We start from the raw sequence: 17908 nt of genomic DNA, 5'->3' as shown, positions 1-17908 counted from the left end.
TGTAATTACAGTAGTACTAATGGTTTAATAAATTTATATCAACATGATACACTTGTATTGGAGATGAAAAGAGGATTGTGCATATTATGTTTAAAATATAACAATATAACATAAATGAAAGGGTTTTATATTTCACCTCACCACGTCATCGTTATACTGTTCAACCAGGAAGAACTTTGGTTTTTTAAAACATTTTACTTGTATATTTTGTTCAAATCAATTGGCATAAATTTAACATACTTCTTAGTGGATGTGTCGTCCTCGTGGATCACATAATATATATTCACAAGTTCTGTGATGTGGATAGGCTGTTTCCGTGGTCTGTCTACCGCATTTCTTACAATTGAATCAGATTTAAAACCAATTTAACAAAATAAAATTGATTTACGAATCTCACTTATTTTCTTGACCAAGAATAACAAAAGTTAAAGTACTCGTTACCCCAAAGGAAAACATGTAGCTAAAATCGGCAGGCAATATATTAATCACTAATCAAACCAGGCTTTATCTTTTAGAGAATACAGTAATTATTAATCATATTTTCGTCATATTGCAGCAAAAACAGCCGTTTTTAATGCATGCGTTGAGTAAAGTAAGCTAAAGTAGCATTTTTACACTCTAGGGAGTAAAAACCAGCTGTTGTAACCAGTTGTAAATTTCGATTGTGGCAATCGTATCGATCGAAATTATTTATCGATCGATTTTGTAGGTAATGTTTTAGCCTATTGTTGTCGATCGCTCGACATATCGATGGTATAATTTACTGTAACACAATCGTTATGTACGAAATGGTTAAATAACTTACTAAACAGCTGCTTATTTGCATTGGTAGAATTGGAAACAAGCTGGAAGTCGTTTTGATAGGTTATCCTTACATACAAATTATTTCGTTTTCTAGCTTTGTTTGTTAATTAATGATGCAATATGTCAAAAAATATAGTTCACCACACGGGCAAAAAGTGACTTTTAACCCTCGCATATTTTCCTTGTCCTCGGGTAAAAACGAGTCACTTTAGACCCTAGTGATGAAATATACTATTTTAGTACCGTATTTAAATTTCGAATAGCTACAATTTATCTTGTACTATCCAAAGACACTGGAAACATTTAACAGATTATTACCAAAGGGATGTTTTTAACAATAAACAAATCATTCTTTTTAATTATAAATCTATTTAAGGTATTTATTTATAAGTAGTTCAGGACACCTTTACTCTCGCTTGCATAATAGCAAGGTTACAGACTTGGGTAGCGCCTTGAATTGAGTGCAGCTACAAGTAACCGAGCATCACTGTTTGGATTTTGCCGTTGTAGATTTGCAGGCGTTGATAAAATATCAAATTATAATGGTACCATCGTGACTAATGATTGCCTAGTTTTTTTTTGACATTTATTTCAGTAATAATCAATAATGATACAGTAGAACCTTGATAACAAGACTCTCATAGGGATTATAAAATTAGTCTGGTTATCAAGGTTGACTTCTTATTGAGGTTTGCAATAACATGTGTTTAGAGGTAAAATTAGATTCAAGGGGATTTGAAAATACACTTGTTATCGAGGGTCTTCTTATCGAGGTTCCACTGTATATGTGTTTTAAATGTACACCTTATATGGCATCAATGGATTACTTAGGTTTGTTGTTACAGGAAAGAAAAAAGTGTGTTTCTTTTAAATAAATTTTAATAGTATAGTTTAAATTTTTTAACTTGCCAAATTTGATCAAACGATTACCATAAAATAAACTAAATACAACAGTTTACCTTAGTTCCATAAAAATAATATAACAATTTTATTTGCAAATTGTTGGAATTGTCTACATTACTACGAAACATACAACAACGCTTCAGTATACTAAATTATTTGGGTTTCAAGCTCTACAAAATGGTTTGGAAATAAATCTCAAAAGTTTGTGTCTTAAAACAATATCCACTCATTAAAAAATCTATTAAGCCCCGTATCCATTATATTAGCTACATTGAATTACATTACATATTACATGGGTTGATACGCTGGTCCACGAACTCGTTCGAATAAACGTAGACACGTTTGTACAACATTTCATGCAAATCGGACGATTTTTTACTAAAATTATCATGCTAACGTACACACACATTAATTTTAATGGATGATGTTTTTAGGAACATCAAAATGAAAAATTAAATCGTTCCCGGGTCCAGGTCTAACCGTAGATTTACGGTAATAGCTTATTCCCTATAAGAGGAATTCGTTAAAAAATATCTTTCCTACCAACTAAAGACCATTGCGAAAAACGCAAACATCCAACTGTGTTCATATTGAGACTGGACCCAATTCAATATACACCAGGAGGAAACTTTAAAGGGCAATCACTATGTGAATTTTAGTCAAAAATTCCTCACTACAGTGTCATATTTTCTAGATGATGGAACCAGTCTCCTGGCCTGTCTACCTAGAACTGCCCGAGCCTTAAACCATTGGTCAGTCTCCAGATAGACGAAGGAGACATGACCCATCATACAGACTATAGCTTAGGAACAGAGTGTTTTGCTATGAAAATCTATCATTTACCATTTCAACCATCAGAAATATCATCCACCCTGAGCAAAAGTGATTTAACAATGTCTACTTCTTGTACGTACCATTCACCTCTGATGAAGGTACCAGGAAGATTTTTCTCTAAATAGCTTTATGTAGGTAGGGAGATCAATAAATGTATAGTAAAATCCAGTCTCCACCAGATAGGACCTTCACGTTCGAAACTACCCCCTCCCCCCACCCACGAGGAAGATAGTTGTTCTGTATTACGTCTAGAAGAGTAGGCACTGCAGCTTACCATGGTTAGATGTTAACTCCGACCGTAGTGAGCAGCGTTTCGAGTAGTCACAAGTAACTTACATAGAGTAGTTGTTTTAATTTTTGGGATTATACTATATGAAATGTACTACAACAATAGTTATAAATAAGTAGTTGAGGAGTTGAAGTCCTTTCATACTCCTTCTTTCCATTTAGGAATCAGGTGAAGCTACAATGACAAAAACTGAATGCTAAAGAATAGTGGGTGGCATTATTTTCTTGAAAATTGAAACAAAGTTTTCTGCATAAAAATTAACCAGGGACTAGGAAGTTATATGCAGAACTTGTGCATGAAAGGCACTTCCTAAAGACCGAACAAAAGGATATAAGGTCTTCTATTTTTATTCCTGGTTTTAACCTTGGCTGAATAATTTTTGTAAATTTGCTCTAGTAAGTGAGAAATCTTGAACTACCTTACTTATGGGTCAGAGCGTGGAAATGTACGCCCTAACATTGGCCTGACTTTTATTTAATTAACGAATGTAACTTTAGTTATTGCGTATAGGTTTTGATTTAGTTATTGCCACCTCTACTTGATGAATTTATTTGTGCAAGTATGCCAAGGCATTTCTGCCAGGATGGACTAAATTCATCGAGCGAGATGGAGAAAGATTTGCATTTTACACACTAAACAACAGTAGGCGAAAACTCCTGTGGGTCTCCATTGTTGAGGTGACGGAAAGTCCTCTTGAAAATTGCATTTTAAAAGTTGGTTATCGTAGCATTGAACGGAGAAGCTGGTTAAGGAAAACACGTAAATATATAGAACTACATGTCGGACCGTTTAGAGAACCCTATAGGGAAGATATTATAATAAAATCTTCAAACTAATATTTACATTGTGTATATTAAGATATTGACTTTACACCAGTAGTATGTTACGCATTATACAATAACTGCAATTAATTGATTCAAAAATTATCAACACGTAGTTATAAAAGGCTTATAACTTATAGAGATATTTTAAGAGATTTAGTTTTATTACAAAAGAAATATAGTAAATATATTACTTTTGAAACCCAAAAACTCTATAATGGGTGAATCTATATATATAAAAGGCAAAGCCCTCACTGACTGACACACTCACTCACTCACTCACTCATCACTAATTCTCCCACTTCCTATTTACCTAGGGGGCTGAAATATGGTACACTGATTTTTTAGGCATTAAATAGGAAAACTAAGTTGTTTTTATTCTGATCGGACTCTCGGGCTCCGCCCCAAAGGCTCTGGAGTTTCCCATGTTAACCTTATAAGTATTCATATTAAAATGGAATTAATGAATCTTAACAGCTGTTTCAATTAAACAAGTTGGTTCTGTTTCTATGATGTGCAATAGCATTAAAGTTACAAGTATTACCAACAGGGTGCAGCACTATTATTTGTTTTAAATTTATGACAACAGCTAATTTGCAACCAAAAGGTGATTGAGCGTAGCGAACGAACTTCAACCTGGAGGCGAGTTAGCGTAGCGAACGAGCTAACCTGAAGGCAAGTGAGCGCAGCGAACGAGCTCCAACCTAAAGATGAGTGAGCGTAGCGAACTTCAACCAGGACGTGATTGAGCCATGCGAACGAGCTCACTTATGAAGTAAAACGGGGCAAAGCCCGCGGGTACAGCTAGTGTTAAATAATTGTTTTCATGTTATTTTTAACAAAATGAGGATCGAAGTTGTATCTCGATGCAAACAAAGCTCATACCTCACATGATTGTAAAGTGTTACTCACATAATTCATCACGGTGGTTTGTACAGTAAAATGTGACCTTATCCAATATATCATTTGAGCTCATTATTTAAATATTTGAATGAGGTAAATGATAAACTATAATCCTAATCTCATCCCTTTGATTTATTTGTCTCTTTTCCCATTTTATTTGGACGATTTAGCTATCCTAATGTCAAACTTTGCACAGTGGAAGAGGAGAAAAACAACAATTTAGAGGAATGAACCAAAGGTTATACTTTCTATAAAATTTTCAGATTTTTTTATGAAAAAAATAATTATTATAGTAAAAATATTTTAACACAATGGTTTGTTGCAACTTAAAACACAAATTGTTTAAAGAATTGCTTCTCAAGTGTCAACTACTTTCCATCATGAATATTATATATTTTTTTTTACAGCTAAATCCTTCCAAAGATGGCTTGAGGGAGGTTAGTTAACATTTTTGTATGTAGTAACGCTAGTAAGCAGACTACTTTATATTGTTTAAATCAACTAAACGGAGGGATAATATACAAACAATGTCTGGGTGTTTTGAAATATTTTGAATTGTAGTAAATTGTTTAGATATTTGCTTTACATTTTAAGTTCATGACTGTTCGAAAAACGAAACTTAAGTTCATTCAAATTAACAAAAAACTAAAAAAATAACGTATAGAACGGATATGGGTAAAAACTAAACTCTATTTACTTAAAATATACTTTATTAGCTTTATATTTGTACAAATATAACTACTCTAATATTATGTCAATGGTGATGATCATTTACAATGAAAGTAGTCGAATGAATGAAAACAATCTTACTCTATAATTGACAGCTTTTAGACGCTTTGCGCTTGACTTTAGTTTATGCAAAAACTATATATAAAAGTCACAAAATCTACTAAGCAGTCCTACAACTAAAATTCACAACAATAAATAACATCAAAATGTGTCAATTTACATTCTTTGATAAAACTGGGGTTATAACAAGTTTATCGTAAACATTTTCACAAGTCAATGAACTGTCTCTGATAATCTTCTAAATCCCACAAATGTATAATCACATTAGACATTACCATGTTTATAAACTTCACTTTTGGCAGTGTAAAGCCCTTTTTAAAAATTAAACCTTTAAAACAAAATTTAACTGATGTCTACAACATAATTAAACATACAAATTCAGAATAACACATTATCAGGGGCAATCATAGTGAAAGTAATATAAACTTGGCAACGCTGTAGACAGCTTGGCAACACTGTAGAAGTTTGGCAACACTGTTCGGTGACAGCGATGCCAACTCTATCTGTTGTCGATGGGCGTAATCTTGGGATGAAGAAGACTTAGGTGCTGCAGTCTAGCGGAGGTTTCTGACTTGTCGAGTGTATACACAGATCAAGCAAGCCCGTCCTCGCTCTTACCGTCGAGTCTCTTCAGCTGTGGAAAAATATAAAGTTAACAACAAGTAAACAGCTGTTTTACAAGTTTTAAAAATTTGATGAATGTGCACTATGAGCAGGATATCTTCTGCTTAAGAATACACTACTTTACTAAATGAAAAATATAGATTCATCCAAGGAACTCAGAGATCAAGTCGTAGGAATGATGAAGCATGATAATGCGATTCATTAAATTACATGAATTGTTCCTTGGCCTTGTGGTTCTTCTTGTAACATAAACGGTTCTTCTATGTCAGATGTGTCGATGGTTGAGGATTATGATCCTGGTTATAGTCTGTACAATATAACCTGTCTCTTGACCCTCCGTGAGACTGGCCTGGGGATTAACCACTCAGAGACAGAGTCAGGAGACAGGTTATATCAAACAGACTATAGTTTAAAAAACACAGAACTCCCTCTCTCAACCCCATCAGAGGCTGCTTGTAAACTGCAAAGGCAATGAGTTATTTTGGATGGATGTACCGAGTCAACATAATTTGTCTTTAGAATGCTAATAAAATAGCTTTCCTAACAACGGTAAATCAGGATCTTGAAAATCCCATCATAAATACACAAAATACATATAATCCTAACACAAAGTATTTACTTACAGATCAAATTTTAACTGTTAACAATGGTCCTTGGAACTATAAAGACTCTTTATGTATCATTCAAAATTATATGGATTGGTAAAAGACGAATAATTATGGGCCGGATTGATAATAAATACATTATGCAGGCATAGCACAATCTATGAGTCAATTAGATCAACATTAGGCCTCCATGTAGCATAAGACAGTCTATATGTTGGTTAAAGACTTTTGGATGCTGCTTAAAAAGAGTCAGTGTTCTTCAGCCTTGCTTTTCCCCTAGTACATTTCCTACTGTATAATTATCGTATTTTCAAACAGTCAATTGATCCAAAACCCTTAAATTTCCCGAACCCAAAGCTATTTGGACTGACACAAAACAAACAAAGCGATTAGCTAACCTGTATTTTCACAAGGTCCACTATAGAACCCCTCAATTCAAGGAGGCTTGCTTTAAACTGATTTTGCTGAAACATTAATGTGAAATTTGGAATATTGTTTTTGTTTAGGTCAGTAAGGGGGGACTATGTGTGACTACTGGACTTACATTTCATTCTGAACATTGTAATTTTATTTTGAACATTATTTTTTTTATTTGGACAATCCAAATTTTGTTTTTGACATAACACGTTCATAAGACAACTAAAATGTGTTCTTTGATACTGTCTTTGCTAAAACTTTAACTACAACAACAAAATGTGTAGTGGATATATTTTTTAGTAAAATATTAAGACCTAAAACTAACATGCTGAAGATTGATTAAAATGGAGTATGCATTGTTAGTTTTTTTAATTAATGCCTGCATAGCAACAATAAACCATGTATCAGTGCGTGTATAGTAGAAGTATTTAAGTAATCTTATATAACACTCCTTTCTCTCAAAAGATAGTTTGAATTATAAAGCTCACTAGTCCTTTAAAAACTTAGTAAATTTAAATTACTATTTACAGGATTTGTTTTCTGTCAAAATAATCTATATTCAAGATAAAAATGTCTATAGAAACTCTCTAGATTAAATACTTACATTGGTTAGTTCCCCTCTAAAAAGAACTTAACTGCTAGTTCCTGACACATTGATTGATTTATTAATTCATATAATAACTAATGTAGAAATCGACTTAAAGTATTGGGGATTAATATATCACTTATCAATTTAGTAATTGATTAAATAATGGATTGAGTGAAATATTAATGCGGTGATTTGTTGATTTATAGAGTAATTAATAGATTTAATGAATGTATAGACTGAGTAATTTGGTTAATATATTGAATAATTTATGGAGTGATTTATTAATTGATTAATTTGGGTTGTTTAAGTGATTAATGATTAATTAGTTGATTAATGGATTAATTAATGCAATGAATTATGGATTTATGAAACAAATTATTGGATAATAGATTATTATTGAATGGATAAATTAATAGACCACCAAATGTATTATTGATTATTTATGATTGAGGGGTTATTGCCAGCTGCAGCCATTGTATAGTCCATTACCCTCTCTAGTTACTGGAATGTACTCCTCGTAGTACCTCTTTCTCCTCGGCGTGGACGGCGGAGTACTCCTCATGGGGAGCCTGGAACACGTTGGTGTAGAGGAGGCCGGCGGCGATACCTCCCATGATAGGACCTGCCCAGTACACCTGCAATGAGGAGAAAGTGTTAAGTGTTTATATAAAAGGTATAGATTTTTCTGTTTGCATGGTGTTGACGCCAGCGGGGATTTTTACTTGAAGGGCCACGGAGAAGTTATCCAAACCTTGTGATTTGAGATTAAACAGGTTACTGGTTTCTTTAAAGTTTAGGTGAAGGGTAAATTCTTTGAATTTATATGAGGAATTGAGTTAGCCGAAATCCTCCAAGTACCAGGTCAACTATAAAAAAGGACTCACTGTGAAAGAACCAACCTGTATTAAATATATCTTTTAGCACAATTTTAAAAATCTTAAAAGTATAAAACTTTGAAAGTACAAGTTATAACCGTCTCATTTCTCATGATTTTCCTGTTTGGAAAAATATATTCTTGCGAAACATTGTAATCTATGGAAACATGTAGTTTACCTAAACTATATTGGAGTTAACAATGTGTTTAAGTAAACTAAACTAAGTGCAAACAAAATTCTTAAAGAGATATTGTGTGTTTATCCTGTTTCTAAGGCATGCATAAACAGAAGGGCCTAGAATCCCCACAAATACACTTTGTGTAAGTATATCCAGTTATGACTTTAAAAATTTACTCTGGAGTTAATATCCATTCTAATTTTTTACCTAAGCCTCTCAATTTCCACTCCGTTACTTACCCAGTGGTTGTCCCATCCTGAGGAAACGACAGCGGATCCAAAGCTACGAGCGGGGTTCATGCTAGAGCCAGTGTAGTCAACCTACAAACAAACAATAATTATGAAATATTAAAAATAGTATAAAAAAGGTTTAACTTTTACTTGTTACATATATAGCACCAATATAACCAAAATACCTACAGCTCATAAGATGACTTAATAAGATATGATAAAACAAAACAGTGGACAACAATGGACAACGTTCTATGTTCTGTAAGGACACATTGTTGTGCTACAAGTTCCTTAGTTTGCCACTAGAGCGCTAGATGTCAACGATTATTGCATACTACCGCTCGAGCGGCAGAAGTCTGAACTACTCAATCTACTTTACCGACTTACCGTTTTAATGCGTGATTGCAATAACGAATGAAATTGGCAACCCAATATTTCGTTAAATGAATGCCTCTTGTGACAAACATTTAAAAACGTATTTATGTTAAATTATTCTTTAAAACGTTCTACTACAAAAATCATACAGAAGAAGAATAATGGGTTCATAAATTTCAATTATTTAGGTTTGCAAAACAACCTAAATCGTTCATAAAGAGGGTATCATAAATATTCTAAAAACAAAAATGTTCCTTAAAAAATTACGAGTTCTAGATGTTAATCCCTATGTTAGTTATTCAGACAAGGAAAGTGATCCAAAGTTGGATGTTTTTAAATATTTCATTCCTTTAAAAACTGTTTTTTTTAATGTTCCGTAGAATTTCAAGTTCTTAGATCTCAGAATGTCAGATACTCACACAAGCCAAGTGACCCAGAGTAACAGTTAGACCAATGACAAGGGCGGCTGGGGTCTTGTCGTTGGCCTTGTTGGGGTCAATGACTCCGTAGACGACGACCACCAGGACGAACCCAAGGAAGAACTCGATGCCGAGGCCCTGAGTGACGGTCATGTCAGCTTGGAGACCAGTGTTACCCAGGGAAGCTTGGTAGGCATCTGGAGTCAGCGCCTAGAGGAAGAGAAAATTAGCTGTTGGGTTTAGAAGAGGGGGTGGTGAGTTCTTGGATGTGTAGAAGTGGAAATGGTTAGATATGAAAGAGGGATTGATTTGTTCTTGGATATATGGAGAAAATGATTGATTGTTGGAGTGGATTTGGGGATAGTCTGTTGTTGGATACACAAGAGGGAATGGTGTGTTGTTGGATGTATGGAAGAGGAAATTGTCAGTTGTTGGATGTATGGAAGAGGAAATGGTTAGTTGTTGGATGTATAGAAGATGAAATGGTCAGTTGTTGGAGTTGATGAGGGAATGGTCTGTTCTTGGATACAGAAGAGTGAATGGTCCGTTGTTGGATGTATAGAAGAGTAAATGGTCATTTGTTGGATGTATGGAAGAAGAAATTGTCAGTTGTTGGATGTATGGAAGAGGAAATGGTTAGTTGTTGGATGTATAGAAGATGAAATGGTCAGTTGTTGGAGTTGATGAGGGAATGGTCTGTTCTTGGATACAGAAGAGTGAATGGTCCGTTGTTGGATGTATAGAAGAGTAAATGGTCATTTGTTGGATGTATGGAAGAAGAAATTGTCAGTTGTTGGATGTATGGAAGAGGAAATGGTTAGTTGTTGGATGTATAGAAGATGAAATGGTCAGTTGTTGGAGTTGATGAGGGAATGGTCTGTTCTTGGATACAGAAGAGTGAATGGTCCGTTGTTGGATGTATAGAAGAGTAAATGGTCATTTGTTGGATGTATGGAAGAAGAAATTGTCAGTTGTTGGATGTAAAGAAGAGGAAATGATAGGCTGTTGGAAGTGTAGAATAGGAATTGGTCAGTTTCTGTATGTATAGCAGAGTAAATGATGAGTTGTTAAATGTATATCAGCTGTTGGAAATATATAAGAGGAATTGGTCAGTAGTTGGATGTATGGAAGATTGAAATATTTTTCTTTGATGCAAAGAAACGGAAATAGTCAGGTTTTGGACGTTTAAGAGGAATCAGTCTGATTTTGGATGTGGACTATAACTAGGTGTTTAAAACAATTTAACTGCTAAAGAAGCAAGCAATACTGTATTAGAACTCTTTTTCAAGTGTGTTTGAGCTTTAGATTTATAAATCCGACTAATCTCATAAGATAGATAATACATAGTTCAAGATAGCAGTTAAAACCGAAGTAATCATAAATATTCCACAAATTGAAACTAGGCACAAAGCTATTTACCAACATCAATATTACCGTAGAAAATAATCGATTGACAATCGGATGATTCTACCGATTTATTTATAGCAACAATGACTCATCAGTGATTAAAATGTTTCTCACAGTTCTCGAAAGGTGAAGTAATACTCACTAAGTGTCCTACTTGCATTTTATCTTGCTCGTGCAATCTTCAAGGACAAAAGTGACTTTTTCTATTTACGTAACAACTTCCTTTGTAAAGACTATGTTTTTAATACTGCTTTTTCTGGATTCTCGTCTTGGATACGTTATATAAAAAGAGTTTATACTGAAAATATGTTTAAAATAATATTATTATGTGGCTGCATTATACGAAGCACTGAACATTTCAATTGTGGTATGCAGTTGAAGACTGTGCGTGGGATGGAATTGATTGGCATCAATTAATGCTTAATCAGGCAGAACATTCAAGATTAATGGCATCTTGTACCACAACCAGTACTTAAGTATAATTGGAAATTATATGTTGTCAAACAGTTGTTTATGTTTGTAAACAAAGTTAAACTAGCTGTGTATGTATGAATACTTGGATATATACATGACATTTTATTAAGTAGTGGGTTAACTAATAGACTAACCAACACATTTTGTCTATTTTAATAAATTGAATCAATTGATAGGAATTTTTTAGCTGACAGGGAAACCTTAAACTTTAACCTACCCAAAATAGGTGATTTTGATTCCTTCTTGATTTATCGGGAATGTCTCTTTTACATATCGGTTATGTAAAAAGTAAGAAGAACTAAATGGTTGACAGAAATTTCTCTTTGATATTCGCTATTCTTGATCAAGCTGAATACAAATTGAGCATTTGTTCCTGGGCTATGCAGGATCTTTGTGGTACCTCTTATTAACATGATACATTCTTCATCCTGTTTCAACTTGTTATTTTATCTATAGTCGATGACTTTACCTACCTTAACAACCGCAGAGCCTGCCACCGCTCCGATGCACTGGGCGACGACGTACAGAAGACCTCTGATGATGGACACTCTTCCTCCAGCGATCAGACCGAAGGTGACCGCGGGGTTGATGTGGCAACCACTCACATGGCCGATCGTCTGGAACATCAGGGTTACATGAGGAAGTGGTAGGCTGCATGGTCAAACTTATACATGAAATGAAGCTGTGGTAGGTTGCATGATAAAATGTGTAATATGTGCAAGGGTCGAGTAGCAACGGTCGGGAACATCAGGGATACATGAGGAAACGCGTTGGGCTGCATGCTTATATTTGTATTTATGTTAAATGCAACAAGTTGTTGTTTGTTTATCTAGGCCCTAAGATTGTGTTTTAAAACACAAAAAACGTGGTACATTCTCACTTGTTTAAGACTTTTGGAGGTAACATTTATACAGATTATTATTTATTGCAAAGGAATCTTCAAACCAAAGAAATGGTCTTCAACAGAGCATCAGTAGAAAGATTATACTATTATTTATGGTTGACTTGCTCTTATCTCTTTTATTTATCAAGTAGTTGTACTTAGACATAACGTGTAAAATCTTATGGTCATTCCCTTATAGTCACTACTAATAACATATTTTAAAAACAAAAAATTTTAAATTGTGTTTTTTGTCTTACAAAATAAAATACCCAATAATCTACGATTTAAAGAATATTTTAGTCTAATTATACAACTATTTTATTAACGAGTACTTTATTCCAATTAGTTTAAACGTGACTGACAGTTTCAATTATCCAAGAGCACAAGGAAAGAAAGTTTCGAATTCGTTCTACAGATAAGTGAAACTTTCAATTGTTTTACAACAATGTCTTAAAACCGCTATCAGTAGATAATAGGGGTTCACAATCAAAGCAAATTAAAGAAAAGCTTGAAATTAACCAACGGTGTTTTAACAATGGGTTAGATAATAGTGTAGGTCGATGAACTGCTCCTGGTTTTTGAGGTTGAGGTTACCCCTGAATCCCACAACCTTGAGCTCGAATTCGAGCCGTATCGATGTAAACAGGTTAGTTTTCGCTTTGAACGTTGTGAGTTACTGAAATGTGCTTTTTGTAGTAGGTTACTGAACCAGTAAATATTCCACCTACTGACACAATTAGGATCATGTTCAATTTTAAATCATTCTGGATTTAGAAAACTTTGATTTATTGTGCAAATTTGGTGAATTGTTTAAAATGGCAATTGAAAGTGAAAGCTATAACAAAAATGTAACCATTTTTCTGAAAGTAATTAGTATTAACACTGTTTCTTAAGATTAGTTTTTGGTTTCTTGTTGTACTGTTTTCTTTTTAAATTAAACTTATTATTTCATAATTGTTTTGTTCTGGAAATGTCAATTTAAAATCGGGTATTTTTCACCAACTAAACTGAAAAATTATACAACCTTAACATACTTTGAAATACTTCTTGCTAGCATGTTTCAAAATTTAAATAAAGTTTTTTTATTTTTTAATTATATATATTTTTTTTTAACGTTTCTTACTACTAAAGCTGTTGTAATATGTATCCCGATTACCTGATTGGCTGTACATACTATTTCGCGTATACATAATCAATGCTATAAACTACGTAAAACACATTTTTTTATATCCAAACCAAATTAAACAATTTTGTTTAGTAACTTGAAAAGTTAAATATATATTTTATTTATATTTTATGCGATTTGCATGTGTTTGGAAAGTACTGTACTAGTTGACCCTTGTTATCAAGATGTTTAATAAATTATTGTATGAGTAGCTTAACACTATGACACGAAAAGTTTTAAATTTTTTTGACCAAAACATTAAGGGAGGTAGAACATTAAGGGAGGTAGAACATTTAGGATGGATAAGAAGAGCAAAACAATTTATATAACTAATCTAGAACTTCCGTGACTAAGTTTCATTGCTTGTATCCGTAATACTTAGCTAAGGGTGAACTCTGCTTTATTTCTTTACTGCCAAACAATGTTTAAGGAGAGAACTTTCCCAAAAAAATCTAATATTTTTATTTATATTGTTGGATAAAAAACTAAATCTTACAAATCGTAGGCATGAGGTAGAATTAAGTATACTTATAGATTTATTTGACAAATACATGTTCTATAACTTTTTCTGATTAAAAGTAATATACACAATAAATTCATAACATAAAACATATAGCGTCCCACTTGTTTTGCTTAAACAACTGACAAGACTTTTTTTAAATTTAACAACGATGTTACTCAATGAACTCTTACTTGAAGCTAATAATTTTAAAACTTTTATTTAACGATAGCCATTTAACTATATATATATGTTTTTTAACGAAAGCAAATACCTCTAAAAATGGTCTTTAGTGATGAAAAATTATGGAAATTAAAAAAAAACTCAATGAATGTTTGGTGAATATTGAATGAATAATTTATAATCATTTTATAAATATATAATGAAAAATCTATGAAGATTTTATGGAAAATTGATAAATATTTTATCAAACAATACACAAGCAATTCACGAATTTTTTATCCAAATTTGAAGAATGTTAACCTAAAAAGCTAATTTATTTTGTATCACAGCTGTGTCAAATCTGGTAGCTGTTAACAAGGATTGTTACCACTGAAGTAGAGATAACAATGACAGGCAATTGACAGGTGATACTACTGATAAGCCACTGGACGTGTTATTTGTTATCACTGACACAGAAAGTTGTCTTGGCAATATATACTTTTTTAGACTTTCGCAAATTGTTTTGTCTAGGTTACTTACTTAAATAGCAGGTGTAAATCGCAAACATGTTAACACATGATGGTCTTGCAATACGAGCATAATTAGCATAATAAGAAGGTGTAATTTGGATAAAGTTAGTTAAAAAGTTATAGTAAAAAGTAAAAAGTTAAAGTCAAAGCTTGAGATTTATGAGTTTAATTTTTTCTTGCCAAACCCCTAATATATATTCGAAACATTCAAGTTTACTCGAAATCAACAGATTCTTACTTTGTTTATATCTAATTGTTGATATTACTCAACCATCCAAGAAACCACGACTGAAACCGGAGTACACATAGAATAGGTGATTAGCTCAGTAAAGCTTGGCAAAAAGACGCTCAGACCGTGCCAAACTAGTGGGTTTTATTGTGTTCTTAACATTAATAGTGACGGAGATATTTGTGTTTCGTTTCAACAACAGTTGCGTTTTATTTATACCGATGTTTAGAACTGTCTAAACCAAAACGTGTCACTTATAGTTATTTACGCCCGAGTAGTGTATGTTTTAAACATTTTGGGGATGTAAAACTTATTAAATTCATAAAAGATATACACGAAGGGTACCAATTGATCGTCCCTACCCATTTTAATCACTTATCTGTGTATTTATTCCCATACTGATGAACTCCCTTTTATACCTAACCCCATACTAATAAGCTCCTTTTTATACTTAACACCATAATGATAAATTCCAGTTTATACCTGACACAATACTGATAAACTCCCTTTTAAACCTAACACCATACTGATATACCCCCTTTTAAACCTAACACCATACTGACAAACTCCCTTTTATACCCAACCCCATACTAATAAACCCCATTTTAATATGGAACCCCATACTGATAAACTCCATTTTAAAACATAACCCCATACTGATAAACTCCCTTTTATACCTAGCCCCATACTGATAAACTCCAGTTTATACCTAACCCGATACTGATAAACTCCCTTTTATAACTAACCCCATACTGATAAACTCCCTTTTATACCTAACCCCATACTGATAAACTCCCTTTTAAAACTCACACCATACTGATAAACTCCCTTTTAAACCTAACACCATAATGATATACATACTTTTATACCTAACACCATACTGATAAACACCACATTGCACATTTTAAAAATTCCTCCTTGATAGTTCAAAATGAGGTATAACTAATCGGCTTTTTCATTTATGCTTTTATGGAATCGTTCGTTTGATAAAATTCAATTATTAAATGTGCAACTTACTGTACATTATCATAGAGAAACCCTATTTATAGCTTTTAATACAAATTTATAAATTAATATATGTGTATTTGCTGACCAGATTATGAAAGTCTTCACACACAAACGCGTTAATTTAGATTAAAAACATCTTGTGGAAATATCAGTTGAATTTCATTCGTTATCTCTCTTTATAGCCAAATTCGAGTTGATTTTCAAGGGTGCACGGTTATTCGCAAGTAATTGCTTGTGTCCATTTTGAAAACTTAACAGGTGGCAAAGCAGAAATACAAGTCTAAAAGTGGCAGAGCCAAAACTGGAAATACTTCTGTAAGACCAGTTCTCGATGTCTCCAGTTTTGGAATTGCTTCTGTGATGGGGCTGTAGGCATCAAACTGTCGTAATATCATAAATACATCTTAAAATAAAATAAAACTGTTTATTTAAGTAACAGATTTTTGTGATTTAGCCCCAGCATTGTACCCTATTTAGATATATATTGAAATTATAAGTTTTATTAAAGGTAACTAAATCATTCTGTCAGGATTTACAACAAAATTCTTAGCCTACGTATGGTTTTTTATACAAAGAGAAACTTTTCAAATTGTGATTATGTGGACACTATTTTTCTGCTGTGACAATATACATAAATACTAAATAGTCTTAAGTATTCGTTTATAGCATTTGATTTGGAAAAAAAATATTGAAATTTTTATTTTAAAATTACTAAAAATTATCACTATATATTTTCAAGGTTATAAATACTACTGAGTATATTACTGGTTCAAATCTAATACTTTAAGAAAGGGAAAAACGTTTTTGTCTTAGCTAATCAACAAAGTAAAAACCCCATTTATTTACAAAATGTATACAGAACTCCTATTCGAAGCTGGAAGAGGTGACTACGATATTTAAAATAAGTTAGCAATTACCTCGTTTGTGTTGATGACCGACAAGAAAAAAATTATTAATGTTTACAAAGAAATGAGCACTATCAACATAACATAAACAGTATTAGATTGTAATGTATAACAAATGTCCCCCACTGACTTAAAGCTTTCTTAAAGTAAGGAAATTGGAAATTCCACATTAGTTTTAGTAGAATCACTTTATCTGTACAAATTTGAAAACCGTTTACAAGGTATAGGATTTTTTTCAATGATAAATACTGTGTTTCATAATTATTACCCATTTAATTACTCTACTGGTAGAACACAGCTAACATTATAAATAATCTTTAGTGTATCAATGCATAATATTGACTCATCAAACAATAATGTTTTTAACGGTGTCGCTTGACGATAACATCAATCAATACGTGTGACACAACAGGGAAATATTTACACGCAAAGCCATGTATAAACGTAGGCTAACAGATGAAACATAGATTATTGTTTTCAGGATGTCAACAACTATAAAAGTGCAGCAAGCAATTTTATTGGTCATGGTGTGTGTATTTTCCTATCGACTGTTTCGTCTAGTAAAAACTGTATGGTAAATAAGGTAATTTCAGTTATGTGGTAAACTTATAGAAATGTGGTGACGTTAATTTTACGGTTTATTTATATTGGCTTGGTGTTATACATTTAGACATATAAAATTAGGTGTTTCGTGAATTTGGCATGATCTGTAAAGTTAGATACCTACTATTACTTTGTAAACAATAAATTTTATATTATTTTGGATTGTTAAATGCCTAAGGTTTTACATAGATAGGAAACTAATAAATGTTTCATAAATACTGTTCGGGTTTTTCGTATAAAATACACTTTTAATAGTGCGAAACAAATAATAACGAAACTGGTATAAATCCGAGTACGAAAAATGTATTACTCGTGGTGGTGGGCAAAAACTATCAAAGTGGACTTAAATAACCACTTAAAGGGGACAAAATACTAATTAAAGTGGGTT

The 17908-nt window shown here is 32.8% G+C and overlaps 1 protein-coding gene across 3 annotated transcripts in view; it reads right to left on the bottom strand.

Annotated features, from left to right (window-relative positions):
• Nucleotides 1-5246: 5246 nt before the first annotated feature.
• LOC128991730 (aquaporin AQPAe.a-like) overlaps nucleotides 5247-17908 on the bottom strand; it is a 36893-nt gene continuing 24231 nt past the window's right edge. The window contains exons 3-8 of one of the 3 annotated variants that reach the window (XM_054414875.1): nucleotides 12010-12153; nucleotides 9656-9865; nucleotides 8871-8951; nucleotides 8103-8213; nucleotides 6971-7036; nucleotides 5247-5977 (exon numbers count right to left, since the gene is read on the bottom strand). In XM_054414875.1, the coding sequence (XP_054270850.1) occupies nucleotides 5936-5977; nucleotides 6971-7036; nucleotides 8103-8213; nucleotides 8871-8951; nucleotides 9656-9865; nucleotides 12010-12153 (654 nt within the window). In that variant the 3' untranslated portion in view covers nucleotides 5247-5935. Of the gene's footprint in view, nucleotides 5978-6970; nucleotides 7037-8067; nucleotides 8214-8870; nucleotides 8952-9655; nucleotides 9866-12009; nucleotides 12154-17908 lie in introns of all 3 variants that reach the window. The other 2 variants (XM_054414877.1, XM_054414876.1) reach the window with 2 other exon arrangements.

The sequence above is a fragment of the Macrosteles quadrilineatus genome, unplaced genomic scaffold, assembly GCF_028750875.1.
Source record: "Macrosteles quadrilineatus isolate MER2022 unplaced genomic scaffold, UCM_ALF_1.0 Scaffold_4__1_contigs__length_99947679, whole genome shotgun sequence".
Taxonomy (NCBI): Eukaryota; Metazoa; Arthropoda; class Insecta; order Hemiptera; family Cicadellidae; genus Macrosteles; species Macrosteles quadrilineatus.
The sequence above is the reverse complement of the archived record's forward strand: the minus strand, read 5'-3'. Positions and strand labels throughout refer to the sequence as shown.